General features: G+C 32.8%; 4 protein-coding genes across 4 annotated transcripts; 1 reads left to right on the top strand and 3 right to left on the bottom strand.

The window, feature by feature from the left end:
• Nucleotides 1-1,144: 1,144 nt before the first annotated feature.
• LOC132760482 (uncharacterized) lies at nucleotides 1,145-9,224 on the top strand. The gene is made up of 5 exons (XM_060752461.1): nucleotides 1,145-1,272; nucleotides 2,656-2,855; nucleotides 6,817-6,991; nucleotides 8,253-8,468; nucleotides 9,157-9,224. The coding sequence occupies exons 1-5, from the start codon at nucleotides 1,194-1,196 to the stop codon at nucleotides 9,222-9,224; spliced, it is 738 nt and encodes a 245-aa protein (XP_060608444.1). The 5' UTR covers nucleotides 1,145-1,193.
• Nucleotides 9,225-12,384: 3,160 nt separating this feature from the next.
• On the bottom strand, nucleotides 12,385-13,716 carry LOC132760481 (uncharacterized). Its single transcript, XM_060752460.1, has one exon. It carries the CDS (start codon nucleotides 13,714-13,716, stop codon nucleotides 12,385-12,387), a length of 1,332 nt encoding a protein of 443 aa, XP_060608443.1.
• Nucleotides 13,717-13,999: 283 nt separating this feature from the next.
• On the bottom strand, nucleotides 14,000-16,132 carry LOC132760480 (uncharacterized). Its single transcript, XM_060752458.1, has one exon. The coding sequence runs from the start codon at nucleotides 16,130-16,132 to the stop codon at nucleotides 14,000-14,002; it is 2,133 nt and encodes a 710-aa protein (XP_060608441.1).
• A 22-nt stretch (nucleotides 16,133-16,154) lies between these two features.
• On the bottom strand, nucleotides 16,155-17,528 carry LOC132760479 (uncharacterized). The gene has a single exon (XM_060752457.1). It carries the CDS (start codon nucleotides 17,526-17,528, stop codon nucleotides 16,155-16,157), a length of 1,374 nt encoding a protein of 457 aa, XP_060608440.1.
• Nucleotides 17,529-27,910: the final 10,382 nt, after the last annotated feature.

Raw genomic sequence — 27,910 nt, 5'->3', positions numbered from 1 at the left:
ATTAATATATTATACTTCCTGCTGCTTAAACTGACTAGGAAAATATATTGTCTTATCTCCTGCCATGTATAATCAAATACTTATTGAATTTAATGATAAATTATGATTATAGTTATGTCAATATCTTATCTATGTGTCAGATATGTTATATACTCTTACTTTTAAGTATATGTATATAATAAAACAGTAATCCAGATTTTCTTGGCAACTTGTTATCTCTATTAAATAGTTATTCAACACAAAAAAAATGTAAGAATATATAATTGCGTATTGTTCAGATACCTTATTTGTAAATTCAAAACAATTCAGACACATGTCAACAATATTAGTACAAATAATATTAATCAATGTAGGTGGATTTAATTGCTCTAACAACAATAGAAGGAGTTGGTACTTACGTTTCCAAAGAATGTGACATGTGGGCTACTTTCCGGTTATATTTCGGCAACAATAAAGATAAACTACAGTTATACAAGGACATGGTATACTCGTTTGTGTAAACATATAAAAATATCATATATAACCATTTTTAAGCAATATATATCCCGATTCATTTAACTTTAGTGGAAAAATAAATTTATTAGAAAAATATTGTCACATGCCATAAGGAGGTAATTTACACAAGTAAACAACATTAATATATTTATTTCAGAAATTTAGAATATTCCCACCTGAAGACATGTGGAACATATATCAAGTATTTATTCTTCCAAGACCAATCCAAGGAAGATACTTAAAACTCAAACATTCACTTGATATGCCAACAAGCAAATCTAGATGCCTTAATTTCAAATTGTTCGGATGTAAACTGACACGTAAGTTGACAATGGATTGTAACAAAATTGGAAGAAATGCTTCACGTGTACACAATGTAAATCATGTTTATTTACCTTTGAAAATTTTAAGTGAAATCTTGACAATATGTTAAGTGTTATATTTTGTTAAATTACCAATATATTATTTATCAGTTTAGAAATATTTCATCCCTCATTTCACAGGAATAACTGACATCCATAGCGACCAACCATCTGAAATGCTGCCTCTTCTTGAACATGAACTGCTATCTGGAGATTCAACTGTTTTGAAAACAAATCTTACGAAATGTAATCGAACTTTGCAGTATTCAGACCATTTGTAGAGTTGCCCAGTTTTAAGGGCCCGCGAGACAGGACAACGGAATTTGTAATCACTACATGAATAGTCCGATTGGATTATGGAAAAGTATTAAGAAAAGCAAGGATAGGCATTGTTTTGCCAAACTTCAAAACATTGGTACGTTAACATTTCTTTATAATTTTTTTAACAATAGAGGTTATTGATTCATATGCTGTTAGGAGTATAGATTATTGTAAACTGCAGCTGTGACAATAATTAAACAGCATGTAGTATAAGTGTTATAATATTCAGAACTATATTATAGCTGCAGTGGTATTTAACAAAATTATGTATTATGTTCCATGATAACCGCCGTATGAACACATCTGTGGATGTTTCTAAATTCAAAATTTAACTATTTCATGTTTAAATGTTGAATTCTGCTTAAGCCGGTGCTAGGGGGCGTGGACGGTAAACTTGCACTTTCCAGTACCGTACCGTCCATGAACAGGCTCAATCAAACCGAGCCTGCAACATTTTCAATTTTGCCGTGTTGGGCTTTCTTTAGGGATTCTGTATTTATCTATTTTATGATCACATCCGTGTTATTTGTGCCGTTATGGCGGCTGTAAAAAGTCTCCCCGTACATTTAATCAATGATGTTATATTTTCGATCCTTGAAGATCGTTCAGCACGACATTATTGTTGTGCTTGTGGTATTTTAAGTTTCAACTTTTCGGCATTTTCTAGTTGGGTGGTTCCAATATTCCTACTTGAATAATGTTGAATCACCCTTAGGATATGTTGCCTGCTTTTTAAATTTGTCTTTTGACGTCTTAACTGTGATACACATGCTTCATAACCTCTGATCCCCTTTCAAAATTCCATTTTATCTAGTTCCGCCCATTGTCCGTATGAACCTATCTGTGGATGTTTCTAAATTCAAAATTTAACTATTTCATGTTTAAATGTTGAATTCTGCTTAAGTCGGTGCTAGGGGGCGTGGACGGTAACTTGCACTTTCCAGTACCGTCCATGAACAGGCTCAATCAAACCGAGCCTGCAACAATTTCAATTTTGCCGTGTTGGACTTTCTTTAGGGATTCTCTATTTATCTATTATATTATAGATCTTAGTTAATTATTTGAACATAAGCCTAATGAAGGTAAAAGCTGTAAACACAATTTAAATTTTCTAATGCTTCTTTGCTTTATTGATTGTAAGTAAAGTATAAATGTAATCTACATTTTACATAAAAATATGCTATTTATGAATTGATTTGAACGCACTGAAAGAAATTCCGAATTATCTAGTTGACAATGTAAGAATTTTAGTGATGTCGCGGCCAACTTTACTTTGGATTCTTAATGTCGGCTTCTTTTCAGAATAGGCTATAAAGAAACGTACTAAAAGTAATATCGTCAATAAAATTAATGGTCTGCTTGTTTTGCTAGACTTGTCTAAAAAACTTTTCTTCATTATAAAGTGACAATTCATGAGAAATCCTTTGAGCGTCCATTTAAGCTTTTATCCAGGTTATGTTTTTCTTATTTTAAACAGTACACACGATATCGTTCCCTAGAGCTAAACACAAAGATGGATCATTCTTTGGCCACATACAGTACGTAGATACAGACTCAATTATAACTTCCTTAAGTTACCCCTTTAGGACAATTGTGAACAGTGATCTACAATGGATTGTAAACTTCAAACCACATCAATTTGCCAAAATGGTTTTCACAAACGTCACTTTATCAGAGGTATACTTTTATTGTATGATAAAAGATGCATTTTATGATGCGTAATGCCCTTATCATTTCTTTATAAAATATCCGAACATAATATTCTATTTATCAAATTTCCCAAATTAGTAAAGTGAACAGTCAAAATTGTACTATAACGGTAAGATTTTAGGAAGTATTCAGGAGTCATAATTAAAAATGTTCTAATTATCTGGAAAATCTGATCCTTCTGAAGCATTAAAAACAGCAAAATTACATGCAAATTGCAGACTCGATTTAATTAAATCTGTACATGAGGGATAATGAAAAGGTGCATCATTTCATAAGAGAAAACCATTCACCGATTTCGTTTTCAAGTTTATCTGCTCCTGAATATGACTGTTGTTGTGTTTGTTTTATTTGCAAATTTCGAGGGAAGATACGAAAAGTAAATAAAATCCATTATTCTTATTTTCATTAGCTAACTTCATCTTTAATATTTGTAGTTAGTGAAGGACAATTTTTTCATGTTTTCTTATAGTTGTGACAATCATCGGAGAAAGATGGTTTCAAAAATGGTTTATGGTTTCAAAATAGTATATCTTTAAAGAATTTAAAGTAACTCTAATGAAATTGAAAAAAAAGTAACAGAAATTGTTAAGGGAATTAAATTTGATTTTTAATATCATACATAAATATACTGAAAACATGGAAAATGGAAAAATGAAAAAATGAGTTTTCAGACGTATCCTTACGTTACCTGCCTCTAAGATAACCCCAGTTGCAAATAAGTAAAAAAGCCAAATGCACATGCAGAAAAGGAGATCGGTGACCCCTTAGTTTTCTGCTTGAAATGTTTCTGTTATCATATTCTAACATCATGCCAAGTTTCAAGAAGATATGTTGAACATCTTTTATTCTGCACATATGTGTTTATCATTCTTCACGTCTGTTACGTCGATTTTCATTGGATATTTGTACAGTATTATGATATTAATTATAAAGGTTTTTGACAGATTAATTGGTCGTTTGTTGCAGAGCCGCTAAGCTAGTGTTTCATTGCAAACAACCGTTTTTATACGGCTACGTAACCCTAAATTATTTATACAAATTTATAATACAGCCAGCATCTTTTTTTAGAGAAAAGAAATATTCATTAACTGACAGCAACAGTGTATATAATTAGTTATAATGATTTAAACCCTATATGGCCCTATATAAACAGTTGTTTGAAAATATAACCAGAGCCACTAGGCGAGGGTTATTTTGAAAACAACCGTTTATATACGGTCATATAACCTGTCAGGAATATTTAAAACAAATTTATAATACAGCAAACCTCCTTTTTGAGAAAAAGGTGAGATTTCTTAGAAAATTGACAGCAGTCGTGTATATAAAACTATATAAACGTCACGATTATTCAATGAAAAGTGACGTTATAAACGTGCAGTATTATACAAATCTATATAAATGTTACGATTATCTAATGAAAAGCGACGGTACAAACGCACTGCAGTATTTATTTATTATGTTTGTATATATGATTATGTCATTTTAAACATCAAATAAACAGGTTTCTTGATGTCAAAGAAAGAAAAGGATTGTACTCTATTAAAAACTGCATAATATTTCAAGTTAAAGCATCACAATATACATAAATGTTATCGGGCCCACCGCACTACGTTGCAATCGAATCCACCGCCATCTGAGTTGTAATCAATGTTTGTCAATTCTTTAATGAAAAGGCAAAACATATTTCCAAAAGTTCTAAAATAAGGTTGTTTTGTGCAAGTATGATATACATGATGTGATACTGGTGTATTTAATGGTAGTTTTGTACACATTTATACGTGCTATTACCAAAATTTAGCAAAAGTATCACACTGTGAATTGCATTGTGCGCGAGTAATAAGTTGGAAGAGCATATATGTCGGCTCAAGTCTCGCTAGTTTTTTTTTCAGTAAAACGTCAAAACCGACAACAGCAAACGGTCATATTTTATCCACCAATTCGGCGACGAAAACTCCACCGCTGAATTCTGTTATTTCAGTTATTTACCCGCATGTCTATAGACTATTCCATTTTTCTCTTCCGTTTATGTAAACCTGTATCAAGTATTTGCAACTATTTAAGTCGCTTAAGAGCTTAAAATTAGTAACTGGAATTTATTTAAATGAACTGAATACTTTTCCATATTCAATCATCGTTGAATTTTTAAAATGAAATGTCAGGGTCTAATACAACCTATAAATCTTTTTATACCTTTCCAAGATTTATTTGTCCTTAAATAAAAGTAAAGCACAGGAAACGATTTTTGTGATGTTTGTGCTTAAATGTAAGTTCTACAAGTACGCAAATCCTACTACACTTGAAGATTTATGTTATCAGTAGTAGCCAAAATGTTTTTGGATATTGAGTGCCAAAATTACAGCAACCCCAAAGGAATAATAATTTAAGACTTAGTTGAAGAATTTCTCAAGGTCATGAGGATCTTATATTGCCTTTTATCATATACCATGATGGTTCTAATGATGTTACTGATCCTAGTTTAGAGGATATCGTCATGTGGATCTTATATCATATAGCACGATGGTACTAATGATGTTACTGATCCTAGTTTAGAGGATAACATAATTGCAGCTGATTATGATTTAATATCTAATGATCTCCATCAATCTTCTGCTGGCATAATTTTGTCTGCTACTAGTCCTTGTCTTTTAGATATTGGTACAACTGTCATCAGGTTTAAAATAAATTTATGAAATTCTAGAGTTATTTCTGTCATAAGAAAAAGTATTTTCTTAGATTTGGCCTTTCCCATCATGAGTATCAAGCCATTAAAGATGGAGGTTTACATCTTAATCTTGAAGATACTAGGCGCTTAAATCATTTTACTATGAATACTATTGCACACTTAAAGTGATAAGTGTTTGATGAAAGATGCATTTTGCCTAGAAATTGTAGTCTTTAAATGAGTAAAATTCATATACATTTGTAAATTGAAATCTTTCAGTTACATGCGAGCTAAATATCTATTATAAGTATTGTCAAATTCTCATGTTTCTTTTGAATTTTGATGATGTCAGTTTGTTTTTGGTTGGACCAGTTGGTTTCTCTGGAAAGCTTGATCTTGAATAGCCATTTTATTTTTTGCGGAGGTTATATTGAAACCTCTAAGTGGGGTTGTTCTTTTGTAGTGTTTATAATGTTGAATGATGTTGACCTTTATAACTTTTTCATTAGTGGCTTTTAGTTAATGGTTAACGTAGGCCGCCTACAACTTGCATTGTTTGCTTATATCTTTGGCGGTAAATAATGGTGTCTTCACTAAATATTTAAGTCAATTCTATATTTCATTTACACAATTAATTAAATTCATTTAAAGTTTATTTTACGCATATTTTGATGAGAAAAAAATTTGCTTATGGACTGATGTGTTCATCAGTAGTCATAATACTCAAGCCTATAGGAGTTTTTGAAACTTTATTATTACCAAATATCTAAAGTCTATAATTGTTTGATGTTAGTCGAAATAAGTAGAAACAATAATATTGAAGAAAAAGGAAAAAATGCCTAAAATATGAAAACGGTTTAACTACTTACTGTTAAATGAGGAATGAGGAAGAGCAAGAATCTGTATGAACAGAAGAGTATGTGTTTATATGATACTGATACTTGCTTACTCTAATTTACCTAAATAATATTTCTGATAATTTTTATCAAAAATTTCTTTCCTGTGAGTTTTTTTTCAAATGAAAAATTAATCATTTCTTTCTTTTTTCAAATTTGTTAAGCCTATTGCTAATAAATTTTTTATTCGTTATCATCGTTTATCATGATAACATATGATATTAAAAACAACTACTCGTCCTTGCTCCTCTTTCGCCATCAACGTCTTCAATATTTGAATATGATCCTAAGTTATTTTATGTAATTATAGTTGAATACATGTACTAACTTTGTTTTAGAATATATTTTATAATATTGAATATTCGAGCAGTGTGAACTCGTTGTTAAAACATCGCAAGTGGACAACAACGAATTTATCATTGATGAGAATTTCAACAACGAAGTATTTGTAATAGAAACCAACACAAGCTTGTTGTTTTTAACAACTACTCTAACAAGGGTATGGCCACCATCAATAAAATTCCGGGCAATGATAACTGCTGAAGGTATACATTATTATTGTATATAACATTAAATAGTTCAATTCCGTTTTGATTGAAATTCAACATAACACCCTTACAGTTTTTATCTTATAACTTGAAAGGTTTATTGTTCAGGTTTCATAATTCAAAATACATATGTACCAATGAGCAAGTTATTTTGAAATTTACTCAAACCAACCAGATTTTAAACAAAAGGTGATGAAAACTGGACTATAATGTAGCTTTTTCTGACACATAATGCAGTTTGTAAGGCAGCGTTACTCATTAGAGTTTAATTTTGCACCTCGAATTTCGAATTTAAAGATAAAAATACTATTTTTCCCGTGTGTTTCTCCAGCATAAAATAAAGTTTTCCAACAAAATCCGTAACATTTTCCTGGAACTACGTGACAGTTATCATAAGAACTGCTAAAAAAATCATAAGAACTCCATCCTTCGTGTTGCAGTTCCTACCCAATGGTACAAGGCATGCCATCTAGAAAGCATGCTTAAGAATTATGTTTCACGTTATATCTATGGGCACACACCTTGATTGACATTAATTATAAAATTGATATCAAATATAACAACTGACTTAGTTGGCATAATGTGTGACAAAGTCAGTGTAAAGTATGGTAAATGACTTTCAAATAAAATTTTAAAGTGACGAGACAGCAAATGAATGGGTAACTTTTGAACACATTTTGAAAGTTATAGAGCAGTGGAAGGGATAATATTACTGAAACACATGCACTCGGTTTCATGTTTATTATCATTTTAGTAGATTTTTTCTACAAATTATATAACGAACTCCTTTGCTCAAAGTCAATAATGCATATTTGAAGTTTACAATGAAATTCAAATGTAATGAAAATTTAGTTTTCAAAAAAAAATACACAAAGTACAAAAAAGTAAGAAAAACTTGCAAATATCAAATGCTTACACAGGTTCTTGTGTTTTGATCTTTATATTTTTAATTGTCAACTTTTTTCAAATGAAAGTATAAATAACTTTTATATTTACTTATTACCTTTTGCAAATTTAAGTATATATAACTTTTATATTTATTTGTCACCTTTTGCAATTTAAGTATAAATAACCTACTGTAAACTTCCTGCGCGCAATACTGTAAACTTCCTGCGCGCAAGATACAATTCTTACTTATTTGAATTTTGTTTTTCTTTTATATATTCAATGATAAACAGTTCATTATGAGAGTGTAATAAAGTGTAAGTGTTGTTATATAATGTCATAAAGACTTAATGGCATAAATATTTCCTTCAAGAAACCGCAGCTTGTCTTTCAATCGATTCACTTAGTCATTCAAAAAGAACGAAAAGACGAAATGAAATTTGCACTGAGCCAACCATGATCCTAACATCTCTTTCGGCTTTAAATCTTTGTCAAGATTGCGAAGAAGAGTTCACAATTCAAGCCGGTGAACATCAAAGCGTTGATATTACCTTCATATATTGGGACACAAATAGTCCATATATTTTGTGTAAGTATATTCCAATCCTACTTACTTCAGATATCGTTTTATTCTATCAATAATAATTTCTAGCTTATATGATGCTATTTTTATGGACTTTTTGTGTAATGTAATTGTACTGTTTACTAAAATGATGACCACCTGACAATCATACATGTCGGATATTTATTTTAAATATTTCAATGAAATGTGCGAATACCTCTTGTTGTACAATTTTAATAAAATATGTTAATTTCTTAGTTACGAGCCTTCTAGTTGATAGTGTAGATTCAATGTAGCGGAGAGACTGAAGTACAAAACTGGTTACAAATAAGTCTCAACAAGGCCAAAAACCAACCTCATTTGTCCTGCTCGACTCATAGTGACTGTTATACCAATACTGAGGAAATAATGTTGATCTACGCTTGAAATACGAATGAGACCTTGTCAAGTTATTCAAATGCATAACTTCTGGAAATTTCGACAGATGACAATAAGTGTGGGCTCGATCGATTTACATTTCAACAAATATGTGTGTGTGTGTGTGTGTGTTGTTTCCTTTTTACACTTAAATCTTATTCATTTCCAGACGGTTCAATGACGGTTCAAACAAGGTCACTCAATGAGTTTATGAAAATATTTTGCTATGTTCTAGTCATATCTATCCTGCTTTCTTTTTTGTTAAAAGTTAGTTAAAGTAAATATTTTAATTTGTTAGTCTATACAAGTGTCAAAGGTAAATCTTCTTCCCCTGATCTAGTTCTGAGACTTGAAATTGAAGCGTAGTGCCAAAATCGGAATAGGATGTTCCGTTTCAATACAATCTATAATATTGTTTGTATCTCAAGGCAAACTGTGTCACCGTCTGTCTCCACATAACGTTCATTGTGTCTTGGTCTCTATCCTGACCAACTCAATATATGTTTTCGTGTCCTGATCACCTTCTATAAGGTTTTTGTCTCCAGACCACTTTATTTCTTGTCTCCGTCTCATGACCTCCTTTTATTTTGTCTATCTGACTATCTATCTATTACTGACTATCTTCAGTTGTGATTATAACACTAGACCATCCGTTTCCGGACCATCTTCAATTATGTTTCCATCTCCAGACGACCTTGAATTGTCTCTCCATCTCTTAACAACTTGTGTTTCCGTTTCCAGAAAAAACTTGAACTTTGTTTTCATCTCCAGCCAACCTTCAATTGAATTTTTCCGTTCTAGACAATCTTCATTTGTTTCTTTATCTCTAGAATACCTTAACTGTGTTTTTGTTTCTAGACCACCTTGATTTGTGTTTCTGTTTCTAGACCCCTTTATGTGTGATTCCGTTTTTAAACCACCTTCAATTGTCTTTTCGTCTCCGCAACATCCTTAATTGTGTCTCCGTCTCCACACAACCTTCAAATTGTGTTAACTGTCAATTGTTGTCTACTGAGCAACTTGAATTGTGTTTACCTTTCTAGACAGCTTTTAGGTGTTATTCCGTATACAGGCCACATTCAATTATGATTCCGTCTCTAGACCGTATTCAATTGTGTTTTCGTCTCTAGACCACCATCAAATGTTTTTTTCTTTTCTGGACAAACTTGAATTGTGTCTTCGTCTCAAGACCATCTTGAATTGTGTGTGTTAGGTTTCCAGACCACCTTCATTTATTTTATGTCTCCAGACCACCTTGCATTGTCTTTCCGTCTCCAAACCACCATGCATTGCTTTTCCATCTCTAGACCACCTTCACGTGTGATTCCGTTTCAAGACCACCTACAATTGTGTCTCCGTTTCAATATTACCTTCAAATGTGATTCCGTTTCAAGACAACTTTCAATCTCCTGACTACCTCCAGTTATGTCTCCGCTCCGTTTCTTTATCACCTTCAATTGTGTTTTTGTCTAAAGGCCACACTCAATTGTGTTTCCTTCCCCTGGCCAGCTTCAATTGTGTTTCCGCCTCCAGACCAGCTTCAATGACGTCTCTGTTTCAAGACCACCTTAAATTATGATAAAACCCCCGTGTCTTGACCACCTTCAGATATGGTTCCGACTACAGACCACCTTCCATTGTTTTTTCCGTCTCCTGACCACCCTCAGTTGTGTCTTCGTCTCTTGACCACCTTCAATTGTGTTTCGTCTCCAAACCACTTTCAATTGTCACTTCATGCCCTTACCATCTTAAATTTTGTCGCCGTTTCCAGACCCCCTTGAATTGTGTCCCCTAGTTCTGACCACCTTTTGATCTGAGTCCTACTCCAGACCACCTTGAATCGTGTCTCCGTCTCAAGAACAACTTCAATTGTGTTTTCGTCTCTAGAATACCTTTTATTGTTTTTGTGCCCCCCCCTTTTGTTGCGGGAATTAAGATTTACCATTGTCCGTTCGTCCGCCAGTCCTTTTGTCCTTTCGTCCATTCTCTTTTGTGTTGCACGTAACTCAAAAAGTATTTGACCTACAGTCATGATACTTAACAGGAATGTTGATCAGCATGTGTAGTTGTGCACCTGATTATTTTTGTGTGCATCTTTATTGTAGCAGATTTTCTAAACTTTTTCCTTTTAATTTCCCTTTAACTTTTACTACATTGAAGACAACAAAATTCACTTTTAAATTCAGATTTTATTTTCACTTTTACATCCAACTATACTTTTTAATCACCTTTTAACAACCTTTTTTAACACTTCAACACTTCGCTTCTCCCAAAATAAAGATTGTAATTCACTTATATAGTGTTTCTTCCCGCCAATTTAAAGAGTCATGAATATCATTGAAAATAGGTAAAAATCATGATATGGAGTAATTCATAAGTGAAATAAATTCCCGCCAATACCAAAATACACAATTCATAAGTTTTGGAGTAAAAAGAAATATAATATTTTCCCGCCAAATACAAACATACACAATTCATAAGTTTTGGAGTAAAAGAAATATAATATTTTCCCGCCAAATACAAAAATACACAATTCATAACTTTTGGAGTAAAGAAATATAATATTTTTCCGCCAAATACAAACAGGCATAATTCTCATGATTAGGAGTAAAACAAAATTGTGTAATTCACGACACTCCGGCCGACAAAATTAAAATGTTATATCTTTCACTAAAATAGTACATATTAAAATTGCTCTTTAAATATTCTCAAAATGCAAGAATTGAAACAACCTTCTTCTTAGAAAATTAAACTCATACTTGCGCAAATAAATTTAAACAAATAGTCATAATGACAAACATATTTTTAAACATAATGAACGAAACATACTCCTGTTTTCTTAAACAAATCTTTCAATTTATAAACTTTTACAATATCTGTTTCAAAGCAATGTATGTATGTAACATTTTAATACATATAAAGTGTTCAACTTGTTTCAGTAGGTTTTTTTATATAAATAAATGTCTAAGCAACATACGATATAGAACATCCCTTGTTCTGTTGAACTAAAAGTCAGTACCTCAGTACATTACTATTCATTTATTGCATTGTATAGCAATGGTAATCGTCTTCATATTCAACGCGACAAAACACAGGTTCTTCCCCTCTATATGTAGTATAATATTGCTCCAAATTATTCGCGCGTAAAATCACCATGTGTTATAACTATGCTCCAAATTATTAGCGCATACAGTCATGTGATATGAAATAATTCGTCTCCTATTTTATTCGTACAATATTTTCAAGGATAAAATAATATTATTCTTATTAATATATTCACACTCTATTTTTTAAAAAAATAATTCAACTGTTTATACACGCGTATGCGGATTTCCCCAAAAACACAAAAGTATTGCCTTTAAATATCTATGGATTGTTAATTACTTAAGAAGATTTTTAAGGCGTAATTTCGCTAAATTTGCCGCCTTTCTCTCGAGACGTATAACAGTTTCTTTCTTTGCGTTTGGTCTTATATCCTCTGTCTCTGGAATAAGAAGTTTTGAAGTTTCAATAGGATAAAGTAAGCTTAAAGGTCTTTTAAGGACTTTTTTGATGCAGTTTCAATATCTGCAGAACGAACACAATCATCGGAACTAACATACAGATGGATTACTTGTCCTAGCCTCCAGCTACCTCTAGAAGTATTATCTTTGATAAGTACTACATCACCTACATTTGGATTGAATTGTACTTTATGTTTTCCTTGTTTTAAATTTGTTTGTGTTCTTTCCCTAAGACTACATAAATATTCCTCTTTCCATATTTTCCAGAAGGAATCTAAAAGCCGCTGTCCTTTTTTCCATATTGCCAACAATTTATCCTCTGAACTTTCTATCACCTTAAAATCTGGGTCATCTGAAGATATTTCAATTTCAGGAAACCCAACATTTGGGTTCAAACATATGAAGTGTGAAGGTGTCAGCGTGATATTGGAGTTTATATCCTCTCCAACGTAAACTAATGGGCGACAGTTCACAATAGCTTCAACTTCCTTTATGATAGTTATAAGCTGGTCGCTGTCCAATAACTTTTTTCCAATAGATTTACGTAAACTTCTTTTAGTTAAACCAACAAGTCTTTCATAGAAGCCGCCCATCCATGGAGCGATTTCTACAATGAACCTCCATTTAAAACCCTCACATACACTGTAGGTTTGAACATCATCACTTTTCAAAATTGAACTCCATAGCAACTCAATTGTACGTTTTGCCAGCTTAAAATGTAACGCATTGTCACTGATGACCTCTTGTGGTTTTCCTCTGCATGCTATGAATCTCCGAAAACTGTTTAAAAATGCATTTGTTGTCATGTCTTTGACCATTTCTAGATGAACTGCACGTGTGACCATACATGTATATAGGCACACCCACACTTTTGTTATGGTTTGATTGTCCCTTATGTATAATGGTCCGAGATAATCCAATCCAATATGACTGAAAGGTGTTGATTTTGTAACTCTTGAACGAGGCAACGGAGCCATAAGAGGCATTTTATACGCTCCTCCTTCAACTCGACGACACAATAAGCACTTATGAAGAACTTTTCGTACCGTAGCTCTTCCGCTCGGTATCCAGTAACGATATCTAAGTTGACTTAGTGTTTGAGACACACCTGAGTGAAGCAAACGCTTATGTTCCCTTTCGACAATTGACACTGTTAAAGGATCATCGCGAGGTAGCAGTAACGGATGTCTAGCAGACTCCGTTAAACAAGCATTTTCTACACGACCCTTGCACCTCAAAAGGCCGTTTATATCAATGAACACACCCAGTTGCTGCTGTAAATTGCATTTTTTCTTTCCTCTGATAGACTCATAAACTTCCAAAAGATGTTTGTATTGAGCATGTTTTATCCACATATTTTCAGCTTCTTGAATTTCTTTTGATGTTGGAATATGTGAATCATACTTTTCCTTTTTTATTTTACCGATTGCTCTTTTAACATATGCTGTGACACGTAATAGCTTTTAATAGCACCGAAGAATATTTTGTTTGATCAATTTCAAATGGAGCACACGAAGGAAAACATTCGTTCTTTGCTCCATATGCAGAAACACACACATTTTCACTTCTCTTCTTTTACATTACATTTTGTTGCCATTGCTTTGTCCATTCTATCATTTTCTTTAAACGTTAACTCATCTAATGTCCTTTCGGAAATGTCTTGCAATAGCACTCAGGACCATGCCACCATGACGAATTTTTCACAAGATCTTTTGTAGAGAAACCCCCGATGGCTATTTTAAAGCGGGATTGTTCTAACGTAACATAAAGGGAAGGACACATTTGTTGGGTTTTTATTTCATTAACTGGGTTTCTAACAAAAAAAGGGAAGCTTTTTCCCCGACAAATCCTTTTTAAATGCCCCAACTGAGAATCTGAGAACAAATGAACTTCGTCAATTTGCATCTTTATTTGCTCTTGTATAAAGGCTAAACATTGTACCCCTATAAGTACAGCAAGGAGTTCAAGTCGAGGAATACTGATGTTTGAAGTTGGAGCAAGTCGAGTCTTTGAAAATACTATTTCGATGTGCTGTTGTGAATTCCCTTTCTGCATCAAATATATAACGGTAGCATATGCTTTGGTAGAGGCATCACAGAAACACACAAGAATATTTTTGTTATCAACTTCACTTACAGTGCATCGTGGGGTGGCATGTTCACTTATTTCACTGAGATCTCGTTGAATTTCATGCCATACAACAATGTCTTCTTCGTCAATTGGCTGGTCCCAATCGACTTTTTTCTTCCACAGTGTTTGAATGAGTACTTTTCCTCTAAGCGTAACTGGTGAAAATATACCTAGAGGGTCAAATACAGAGGCAATTTTGCTCAAAATGACACGTTTAGTTACACACTGAGTTGTCGATTTATTTACTTTCTGTATGGCCAATGTATCCTTGTGTCTGTTCCATTCAAGACCTAACACAGTTTCATTTGCTCTGTTTTCAGGTAGAATACTTTCCGTCACGTCTCTGTTAGACGCCCACTCGAGAAGATTCATGCTGGCATCGTCAAAAATTCTTTTGGACCTAATATACAAGTATTTCGCAGCTTCAACGTTTTCTGTTCTCGTTACAACATTGTCCATATAAATATCTCGTCTCAGTTTCTTGGCGATTTCATTGTTATAGCACTCCAAGTGATAATCAATTGTTGCTCCCAATAAGAAAGGGCTTGACACAATTCCAAAGGGGATCCCACAGAACCGGTATTCTTGTACCTCTTGTACCTGATTTTGCGATATGTCTGGGTGTTCAATATCTTTTAACCATATGAAACGAGTGACATCTCTTTGATCTTTCTGCAACCCAACTTGGAGGAAAGCCTTCTCTATATCGGAAACAATACCGATCTTATGTAGTCGAAATCTTAGCAGAATTCCACACAAGTCATTCAAAAGAACGGGTCCTTTGTAAAGGCAGTCGTTCAGACTGTTATTTTCAACCTTTGATTTAGCTGACGCGTCATACACAATTCTCAGCTTTGTTGTTGATTTGTCAGGCTTTATCACTGCGTGATGGGGTAAGTAATGGATATGTCCATTCTGTTCAGAGGTCTCAACCTTTTCTATAATTCCCTTTTCAAGCTGATCTTGAATCACAGAATCATATTTCTGTAATACATCTAGGTTATCTTTGAACCTTTTCACTAATGACTTAAGTCGTCCAAAAGCTAGAGGACGATTTTCTGGAACTTCATAATTGTCGCCTCGCCACGGCCACTTAACATAATATCTGTTATCTTTGAACACAAGACTTTCTTTGAACTTATCTATCGCTTGATCAGTTCTTTCATTTGTGCTATCTTTCAATCCTATTGTTTCTATATTCCAAAAGTCTTCTATGTCAGGTAATTTTGGAACACATGTGTCAACTGTTGTAAACACTTGTGTCTTAGTTATGTTATTGCCATATGATAATATGAGCATATTGGCATCAGTAACGCTGTCATCGATTTCACTTGTTCTTCCTGAAAGAATCCAACCAAGTTTTGATGACAAGAGGTATAAGCCTGGCTGAATTTCTATTTTATGTCCTAACACTATATCTAAGTAGTAATCATTTCCAAACAGCAAATCAATAGAATCTGTGTATTCTTCAGTCGGTATATCATCCGCTAGAGTAAGATTCTTGATTAACGATCTGAACTCTCCGTTATTAGATATAGACACTGGTTTTCTTTGAATGCTTCCTGTAATTGTTGGAACAATATTTGCTGTAATAGCGAAATTCTGTCCATCCTTTAATCGAATATTCAATTGCGTAGACATTGTTCTAATCACTTTAGGTTTGTCACTCCCAAATGTAAACTAGACGAATCTCTTGCTTACTTTTCTTCTTCAGATTCAAAGATTTAGCCAGTCTCTCGGTTATGTATGTTCTTTGCGACCCTGAATTTAATAAGATTCTTACATTATCTTTATTTTGACCATCTGGATCACAAATCTCAGTGCGCGATGTTTGCATCATCACTATTTCATTAGAAGATAACAAAGCACTTTCAATACAAGCTTTATCATCCGTAGAATTTCTAAGAATTTCCTTTGGTTTTGCTCTATCTTCAGACACACATGCTACTTCTTCTAACAAATATGCACTTTCTTGCAGAGATGCCTTTCTAAATTTTTCAGGGCATAAGCTTCTGTGGTGTACATTTGATTTATTGCAATATACACAAACACGTATACTTTTACAGTCAGGAGACATGTGTCCTTCTTTTAAGCATTTATAACAGCATCCCTTTATTTGAGCTTTTCTTTCGCCGATTGTTTTAAACTTCGGACATTCGTCACTCCAATGATTTTTACTACAGAATCTACATATTCTCTTGTGTTGTTGTTGTTTTTGATGATGTTTTAGAGGTGTATGTCCTTTCTTGTCATATGCAGTCAGAGCTCCGGTAGTGTTACTTGTTGTTGAATTACCCCTGTAGCTTTTAAAAGTATTGTTTGATCTTTGAAACTGTGCATTAACTCTTCTATCAGGTACACAAGTAGCACTGACTGGTTTTGGTCTGTCTGACTTTTCTCTGGATACAATATACTGTCTGAGAAACTCACGAAGCTTGGTTATCGTCCACTTATTGTCTGCACCCTTCTGTACTTCAAGGTGCATAAGAACATCACTTGGTAGTTTGCTCCGAATAATTGATACGAACACTTGTTGCTCCAAATTCTCATGCATAACCTCCAAGTGCTTTTGTATTTTGTCATAAAAGAATCGCAAACTTTCAGTTGTATCTTTAGGGGATGCAACGTTCACCAGCCCCTTGTAATGCAAATCTATAATGTCTTGTTTATCTCCAAATCTTTCCTTTAGAATTGTTATGGCAATACCGTACTTTTCATTAGATAATGTCAGTCCAGCGATAGCACCTCTAGCTTCTCCAACCAGCTTTCCCTTTAAATAGTTGAACTTGTCAACTGGCGACAGATTGTCATTTTCATGTATAGCACTAGAGAAAGAGTCCCAAAATTCCATCCATTGCAGTTTATTTCCATTAAAGGAAACTATGTCTAACTTTGGCAATTTGACAGTATTCTCACTCTTAATTTTGAGACTGTGTTGCTTGTCAAAGAATTTCTGTTGGATTTTCATTTGCTCTTCTGCCCGTTCTTGCTGATGTTCAAAGAAGGCTTGTTGAAGTTTCATCTGAACTTCACACATTTTTTGTAAAGCTGATCCTTCTTCGTCCGACTGCTCTTTTATAATATTCTCTGCTATCAATCAAGACTGAATCAATTTCAATCATCTCCTGAATAAATATACTATCTGAATCACCAATTGCACGCGCTACCTTTTCTGAACAGTAAGCTTATCTATATAAATATCAATCTTAAGTTTACTTTCATTGGCAGAATGCTCAACCTTCTTGTATTCTTCTGGGCTTATGCTCTCAATACTTGTTTCTAATAAATTATCTCCAGTCCGTAATTCCTTCTCAAGGAAATTAAAGTAGCGTGTGCGCACGCCTTTTAGATATGGTAAGTCACTCATGATTACTATATTGATATTTATAGACACACAAAAAAGCACAGTAACATTATCCAAATTTACCTCAGTGATTCTTTGAATTTATTCAACACTTTTTTAATTCACTTTTATATTCCTTTGAGAAACACTTTATTGATTCTGGTTGCCACTTCGCCTTCAATTTGTTTTCACGCATAAACACATTTCAGGATACCACACATCACTATTTTCTTTGACTGAATCGAGAATCCTTTCAATCCAACTGTAAAATATTTGTTTTCGCATCTCACAGAGACATCATATATACGTTGTGAAGAAATTCTTTTTTGTGAAAAATCTTCAAATTCTATTCTCGATTCCCGGATTCCGGCGCCAAATTCAATGTAGCAATTTTCAAAAATTTTTTCCTTTTTAAATTTTTCCCTTTTAAAATTTTACTACTTTGAAGACAAAAAAAATTCATTTTTTAAATTTTCCAGATTTTTTTTTTCCATTTTTACACCCAAAACTTACTTTTTAATCCCCTTTTTAACAACCTTTTTAACACTTAAATTTACTTCCTTTTTCCCAAAAAAAAAGGATTGTAATTTCCCATTTAAAATTTTGTGTTTTCTCCCCCCCAATTTAAAGATCATAATTTTATTTTTTGGAAAATAAGGAAAAAATCATATAGGAAAGAAAATTCATGGGTTTGAAAAAAAATTTCCCCGCCAATCCCCAAAAACACAATTCAAAGGGTTTTTTGGATTTAAAAAAAAATATAATTTTTTTCCGCCAAAATACAAGAAATACAAAAATTTAAATAAGTTTTGGGGGGTAAAAGAAAATTTTAATTTTTCCCCCCAAATACAAAAATACACAATTCATAACTTTTGGAGTAAAGAAATATAATATTTTTCCGCCAAATACAAACAGGCATAATTCTCATGATTAGGAGTAAAAAAATCGTGTAATTCACGACATTTATTGCATTTTTAGAGTTATTGCCCTTGACTTAGTAAAATATTGCAATTTTCAATGTGTGTCGCATTGAACACCTTGATATTTTTGTGTAGATTAATTCAGTATTTAAGTGTTATTGCCCTTGACTTAGTAAAAATTTTCAATTTTCATCTTGTGTCGCATGTTACTCAAAAAGGATTTAACCTGGAGCCATGAAACTTTACAGGAATGTTGATCAGCATGTGTTGTTTTGCACCTGAGTTTTGTGGATTGATTAAGTATTTTTAAAGTTATTGCCCTTGACTTAGATTTTTTTTGCAATCTTCAACTTGTGTCGCATGTACCTCAAAAATGATTTGACATAGAGTCATAAGACCTTTCGCTGGTGGATATTTTCATTATTTGTAGAGTTATTTCCCTTGACTTAGTAAAAACCGTTTCATTATGTTGTTATTTGTTCCTTGATTGCTTGAGTTAGAATCAACCAACTTTACAGGAATGTAAATGTGTGTGTATGCGTGTGCGTGTGTGTGTGTGTGTGCGTGTGCGTGTGCGTGTGCGTGTGTGTGTGTGTGTGTGTGTGTGTTCTATAGATTATATAGTGAACTTAAAAAATCTTGTTTGAAAAACCACTTGGCCAATTTCAACCTAATCCTTAGGTAAAGAGCTTTCAAAGGTGTTCAAATGGCAACGAAAAGGAATTATAAGATGAATTTAAAAGAAACTAGATCATAGATATTTTGCAAAAGGCAATGTCTGGTAGACCTCTACAAATATTGTTCAAATTATAGCCCTGGGGTCAAAATTGGCCCCGCCCCGGGGTCATTGATTTTCACTATATGTACACATAATAAAAACTTAAAATACCTTCTTGCTTAAGGTACAAGGCTTAGAGCTTTGATGTTTGGTATATGATATCATCTATAGGTGCTCTACCAAAGTTGTTCAAATTTTGCCTCTAGCGTCAAATTTAGCCCCCTCCCTGGCTCATGGGTTTTCTTTTTATGGCTATATAGTAAAAACTTAATAAATCATCTTCTTAAAATTGACAAAGGCTAGAGGTAAGATATTATGCATGAAATATTGTGAAGTAAACCTCTAAAAAGAGATTTCAAATTATAGCCCTTGGATCAAACTTGACTCCGCCCCGGGGGTCATTGATTTTCAGTCACTATGTACATATAATAAAACATTCAAACCTTCTTGCTAAAGGTACAATGCTTGGAGCTTTGATATTAAGTTTATAATATAGCCTATAGATACTCTACCAAACTTGTTTAAATTTTGCCTAAAGCGTCAAAATTAGCCTCCCCCGGGGTCGTAAAGTTTCTTTTTATGACTAAATAGTAAAAACTTTAAAAAAAATCATCTCCTTGAAATTGACAAAGAATAGAGGTAAGATATTATGCATGTAATATTGTATAGTGGACTCATACTAGGAGCTTTAAAATCATAGCCCTGGGGTCAAAATTGGCCCCACCCTAGGTGTCATTGATTTTCACAATGAACATATAGTAAAAAATCAAATAAAATCTTATTGTCTGAGGGTACAGGGCTTAGGGCTTTGATATTTGGTATATGATATAATCTATAGGTACTCTACAAAATTTGTTCAAATTATAGCAATGGGGTCAAAATTGGCCCTGCCCTGGGGGTCATTAATTTTTTTACTATATATACATATAGTTAAGACATAAAATACCTTCTTATCTTAAGATACAAGACTTTGAGCTTTGATATTTGGTTTATGATATCATCTATAGGTACTCTACCAAAGTTGTTCAAAGTTTGCTTCTAGCGTCAAAATTAGCCCAAAAGGGGTTCATATATTTTCTTTTTAACACTTAAAAAATCATCTTCTCGAAATTAACAAAGGCTAGAGGTTAGATATTTTACAAAAAACAATGTGAAGTGAACCTCTACCAAGATTGTTCTAATTATAGCCCTTGGGTCAAAATTTGTCCGGCCCCGGAGGTCATTGTTTTTTACTTTGTACATATAGTAAAAAATAAAAAAAAAGTTATTTTCTGAAAGTACAAGGCTTCGAGCTTTGATATTTGGTATATGATATCATCTATAGATACTCTACCAAAATTGTTCAAATTTTACCTCTAGCGTCAAAATTGGCCCCGCGCCGGGGGTCATTGATTTTCAATTATGTACATATAGTAAAACATTCAAACCTTCTTGATCAAGGTTTAAGGCTTAGAGCTTTGATATTAAGTATATAATTTAAGAAAATATATCCTAAACTGTGATGTTATTGCTCAATTGCGTAGCCCGAGTGATATAATGATGCGCATCCGAACGACAAACAGTGATGTTATCAAGTAATAAAATCACCGATTTGGATATATTATTTCGATTCTAACACGACATCAACACATAAATGCTGCCGTGCATTATAATAAGCTTAATTGCGGCTGATTTGTTTCCGTACTTATTGTCAGCGCGTCACATTTTAGTTGTTACGTCACGTGTATAATGATTACGTCACATATCTAAATGTAGAACGTCAAACAGTGATATTATAGCATAATAACACACACCACACTTTCGATTCTTCTATGTTCAATAGGGAAAAATGCGGGTTGTGTTAGAAATTACCTATAGGTACTCTACCAAAGTTGTTTGAATTGTGCCTCAAGCGTCAAAATTAGCTTCCCCCGGGGTCGTAAGTTTTCTTTTTATGACTAAATAGTAAAAAGATTAAAAAATCATCTTCTTGAAATTGACAAAGGATAGATATAAGATATTATGCATGCAATATTGTGTAGTGAACCCCTTCCTATGCAGTATGGCAATAAATCTTCAATTGTATAGAAACAAAAAAATCTGTTCGTACATTACTATTAAGTGTTGTATTAATGCGGTGGCATAGCATTTTCACAATTGCAGTCTTGTTTAGTTTTTTTAGTTATTGCCCTTGACTTACAGTAGTATAAATTTTTAATTTTCAACTTGGTCGTGCATAGCTTAAAAATTATTTGACTTGTAGGCCTGAACGTTTACAAGAATGTTGGTCAGCATGTGTACTTATTCATCTTGCGGTTTGCTTGTGGATTTAATCAGTATTTGTAAAGTTTTTGACATTTACTTAGTAAAAGATTTTTAGTTTACAACTTGTGGCACATGTAGTCCAAAAGCATTTTGACCTAGAGTCATTAGATTGGCAGAACAGTGGCGTGTCGGTGCACCCGTGTCCTATGGACACATGTTTAGTTTCTTTTGTCCTCAGTCCACCATCAAATCTGTTTACGTCTTTTGACCATCTTTATTTGTTTCTCCCTCTCCTCCGCATTTAGACGTTCTTCTGACTGTCGACGACATTGAATAGTATATCCGTTTCCTGACCATCTCAAATAGTGTTTCCGTTCCCAGGACACCTTCAATTGTGTTTCAGTCTCAAGACAACTTAATTTTGTGTTTCGGTCTCATGCAACCTTGAATTTTGTCTCCGTCCTCGGACCATCTTCAGTTGTGATTACATTTCCAGACCACCTTGGACTGTTTCTTCGTCACCAGATCACCTTCAATCACCTTCACCTTCAATTGTGTTTCCGTCTCCATACCACCTTCATTCATGTTTTGTCTCCAGACCACATTGCATTATGTTTCAAGGAAACATTGAATTGTGCTATGTCTTCAGACAACCTTAAATTGTGTTTCCGTTTCCAGACCACCTTCAATTGTATTTTCGACTCCTTACTACCTTTAATCCTTTATCCGTAGGCAAACAAATTTCAAGTGTGATTCCGTCTATAAACCACCTTCAATATTATTTCTTTTTCAAGACCACCTTCAAAAAAATTGTGTCTCAAACTTGTGGCCTACTTGAATTGCGTCTCCAGGAAACTGAAATAATATGAAAAAGATGTAATGCTGAGAAGGACTGATTGTAACAAGGAATTGAGCCGCCTTTAAAGCCACCATACTCTTTGTAAATGGCTCTGGTTCGCTAGCATACTTTCTTTGTCGTCCTTTTCGAGGCACTTTCCTTGGCTTAAGTGAGGCAATCGGCAATGAACTTCATGCAGACTTAATCGCGCTCCCTTATTTGTAACCGCGAACTGTAGAAAATATGCGAACTTAAAATCTTACACTATGCAGTGGATCTTCAGTCATCTACCGTTGATTTTCCAAGGTGAAAATGATAGCTTATTGGTCATAATGACACTGATCATCTCTTTTATTGGATAAAGCCATTCCTAACAAACTATACCTTAAAGTTTTAAGCCATCGACAAATAGCCTTTTCTCTTATTTTTTGTTATACTTCATATTTTAGCATGTTCCTTCTCAAAGATATTGATCATACTTATTTACACTTTAATTTAAACCATCTAGAGCCTAATGTATCAGATATACTACAAACAACCTAAATCATATATATTTCATAAGAAATAATAAAATATACTTCTTTTGCATTTTATGTAAAAAATGATTTTGAATACGTTAAATGTATCCTTCATATTAAGTGGTTGACTTACATATTGATTTACGCTTTGGTAAACACACGCCATTTGTATAAGTGAAAAGTAGTCTAAAGGGCCATTTAATTTTTCAATTGAAATATAGAAGTTTAACAGGTGAAGTATTTATTTTATTGAAGTGTTTATAAAATTTCAGAGTATATCTGTACATTTGTTGATTACTTTTCTATAAACATGTGCCAAATCGATCATAAATGCTCTATAGCAAATATGCTAACACTGGGCTTTAATGTGTGCCCGAAACTTTACCACAGATTTCATTTCATGAAGTAAAGTAAAGTATCCTTACATATACTAAGGACTGACATACTATTTCTTATTTATAATATTTTGTAGTATTTTTTATTGTAGTTTGTAAAAGAAAGTCCTCTAACTACACAGAAATACATTTTAACACATTAATTTTCAAAGTCATCAAATGATGGAAGACAGACAAAAAACAAACAATTAAACAAACAAATTCAAGATTTCATCGAATACTTTAATGGCAAAATACAATTCTTGATATAACAGAATAAAACTAGAATTAAGTCTTTACGGCACGGGTTCCTCGACACTCCACCTATTTGTCAATCTTATGTCTCTAGGTCAATTTTTTTTTGGCTACATGTGCCTAAGTTGAAAACTAAACATATTTTATTAAGTAAAGGGCGAGTACTTCAAAGACTGAATAAATCCACAAGAAAACCCAAAGGGGCATTAATACATTAATACATATGTTGACCAACATTCTTGTAAATTTACAGGCCTACAGGTCAAATACTTTTTGAGTTACGTGCAACACAAGTTGAATATTAAAAAACTTTACTAAGTCAAGGGCAATAACTCTAAAAATACAAAAAGTATTCACACAAAAATACCCAGGTGCTAACAACTTATGCTGAGCAACATACCTGTAAAGTTTCATGACTCTAGGTCAAATACGTTTAAGTTACGTGCGACACAAGTTGAAAATTGCAAATTTTTACTAATTCAAGGGCAACAACTCTAAAAATACTAAAACTATCCACACAAAATACCCAGGTGCACAATTACACATTCTGAGCAACATTTGTTTAAGGTTTCATGACTCTAGGTCAAATACTTTTATTTAGTTAAGTGCGACACATGTTGAAATTTTGCAAATTTTTACTAAGTCAAAGGCAATAACTTTTAAAATACTAAACATATCTACATAAAAAATACCAAGGTGCACAACTTAAGATGCTGATCAACATTCTTGATCAGTTTCATGACTCTAGGTCAATGACATTTTGAGCTACATGCGACACAAAAAGAGAACGGACCGCCGGATGGACGGAAGGACGGACGGATGGACGGACGGACAATGGTAAATCTAAATGCCCCTCCCCCTATGGTAGAGGCCCAATAAAAATCGTCTGCTATTGTTATATGATCCAGCTAGATATACATTTTGTCTTCTTCATTCCTCATTTCTAGTTAACCATTTGTATTTAAGTACATGGTATTACGTTAAAATGTCACTAAAATTTATTTTTATGATTTTGTAAGACCAATCGTTTGCCTTTTTACCCTTGGCAATCAGTATATTAAATTTATTAATTAACATATTTATGAATAGATTTTAGTAATACCATCATCATACGTAGAATCGCGTAAATACAATATTTAAGCAAAGATTTAAGCGCCTGATCTACTTCATATCTTGTGTAAACTTGTTTTTATTTTATTATTAAATGTTTTTTGTTTATTTATAACTATATTAACCAGAAACAAACCGTACATGATTTTAGTTTTCCAAGGTCAAAGGTCATAAAATATATAATTTTCAGAATTTTTTTACTTTCTTAAGTGTTATTGGGTTTAAGAGGGTTAACGACTGTTTTCATTGATACTGAAATCTAAGACATTTGAGGTAACTTTTAATACACGGAAAACAGACTGAACACTACTATATGTCTAAATAAATGAACTTAATGCCAACAAAGAAGATTTTTCATTAAAGAAAGCACAAACCGTATTTTTCGTTTGAATACTTGCACATTATTTTGCCATTTAAAGCACTAGTCATTATTTTCAAATATTGTAAAAAAATTTGAGTATTCTGTCCCGTGTTACAAAGCATTTTTATTACGTTTTGACAGATACATTGCGACCAGGAGTCTACATCTTGCATGTTGATTGTAAAGTTAAATCAGGAATCGTCATCAAAGATGTTGATAGTGTGTTAGAAACAGGTTGTGTTCTACCAGAGAAATACAAATCAAAAGGGTCTAAGATTCAGATTTTGGATAAAACAATATATACCGAAAGGTTAATTCAAGGATTTAGGTTACATTATAAAATGTCGAATCATTCTCTTCAAAGATATACTACACATACTACTAAGAGTCGTAGAAAGTCTTTATCGGATAAAACAATATATTCCAAATTGTTAATGCAAGGATATGACTCCGGTGATATGATGTGGAATGATATTCTTCAAATATATAATACACAGTCTTTATCAGGTATGCTAGTTAAATCAAATATACTTAATTTTTTTATAAAGTGTGTATTGTTGAATCTATACCATAAATTGTTACTTATCAATTTTTAACCAGGCACTTCTAAAATTTTTAAATGACAGATAGATATGCAAAAGGCAAATATTTAATTAGAAGGAACTTCATTATTTTCGTAGTTCAAAGCAAAGTTGAAATTTAAAAGTGATCAAAATGATTAAACTTTTCATTTAGAACTTCCTCACTTATCGTTCTTAAAGTGAAATTTTCATATTTCTTTAAACAATTGTTCAACAGTTCCATTTGTATAATAGTGAAGAAAAACATTCTTCTTAGATATCGCATAACAGTTCTAAAGATAAACAAAAAATATGTTTAATGGAACATTTTTTTTTTCAATTTAAGCTTGTTCAAGGTTTTTCCGAAAATGTTACACGGTATTCTATGAAAAGTTATCTTGGAAACTTGCAAATACTAAATGCCGTAATAGCAATGATCATCTTGTGAGTATTGCATCAAAAAAAGAAATGAAATATGTCCAATACTTACTAAGAAGTTTGTTGTATATGCGAATAGAAGACGCTGGTGAACGAAAACTTCATGAAGCACACATTGGTAACTGCTTAACCTATTAAACGTGCAGTTATGCGCATAATTATCTATTTGTTTTCTTTTTTAACTCTCTGTGTGTGCACGTGTTCATTCATGTGTGAGATATCGTTTTAAAAATGTATTTATAATATCTATTATTTTATACACAAATTTTGCAATGCTCTGCTGTTTTTCAACGTTCTGTCAGCACTGGTGGACTGTGACATATAAATTGCTGTTTAAGTTTTCATAACATATTTACCTTTGTTTAATTGCAAACAAAATACGAATTTGTTGAACGTTTAAGTATATTTTTCTCAATGTTTAAGTGAAATAACATCAGGATGTTAAATAGTATCAGCGAATTTCATTATCCTTACTGTCCATACTGTAACCTTATGTGTATGAGTGCATGCGCTTCAACATAAATAAACAAGTTTTATAAATTTTGCTGATTTGAAAATAATATTGTTGTGTTAAATAAATTTAAATATTTAAAGCCCCTACACTTACATATTGTAGGTGAATTACGTAAAATATAAAAATGCTCATAGACTCGAAAAATCAATAAAATCTTACCCCCGAACCTTACTATTAAAGCCTCTCATCTTACTTCATTTTCGCAGTCAAGTCAACAATATACTTTCAATAGAGAACAAAAACTACGTTTAGGGGCTTTAAATAAGAGATATCATATTTTTACATCTGTATAATACTGTTTTGCCTTTTATCAGGTTTAAGACGTGTAAAGGACAGACAAATGAGAATGAATTTCATATGGATAAATACCAATAACGTAACCTTCAGTGATTGGTAATAGTTTTTCATAGTCTTATGTTTTTAAATATAAACATCAGCTGCTTATACTCAATAGAGTTTAATTGCAGGCAGTTATCGCGACTTCATTTATTAACTTGTTATGTATTCTGGTTGCCTATATACAAGAACAATCAAAATATGGATTAAGTTATTTTGGTCTTATGTTTTAATTGTTTAAGAAACCATCTCCTTACCATTTTTCTTTCTTTCTAAATCGTCAGTATATTTAGGCCAATGCCCTAGATAGAGGACAAGGTTATTTTTCAGTGTTAAACAGTTATGCTTAATTTGAAATCGGTGAAATATCATAATAATAAAAAGAAGTGTGTCTGTTATAGGTAAAGCAGGTGATGCAATTTTAGCTAGGCCTACTATTGTAGCGGATAAAAAAATTGTTATTTAACGCTTAATTATGTTTTCTATTTAATTTTATGAAATATCACATTTTGTTATAACCTTCATTGCATTTATTTTATAGATAACGCCATAAAGATGATGATAGGAACGTGTTCTTAAAATGTTGTAATTATATGTTTTGCCAGTAGTAGAAAGCTATATGTATGAACTATTTGAAATCTTACTGCAAACTACGCAACTTTTGATAACCATGCCCATTATTTATTTCAGTATTATATCATATGTTCCATTATTGATTTGCAAAATTATATGTTTAACTGCTATAAAGCATTATCATGACAGGAAAAGAAGGCAACCTTCAACTGGGGATTGTACTCGTACCTCATTCGAGTATTTTAACACCGAAGAGA

The sequence above is a fragment of the Ruditapes philippinarum genome, unplaced genomic scaffold, assembly GCF_026571515.1.
Source record: "Ruditapes philippinarum isolate M1 unplaced genomic scaffold, ASM2657151v2 ctg2951_1_1_1_1, whole genome shotgun sequence".
In the NCBI taxonomy this organism is placed as follows: Eukaryota; Metazoa; Mollusca; class Bivalvia; order Venerida; family Veneridae; genus Ruditapes; species Ruditapes philippinarum.
Note: the sequence above shows the minus strand (reverse complement) of the source record. Positions and strands in the feature narration are given on the sequence as shown.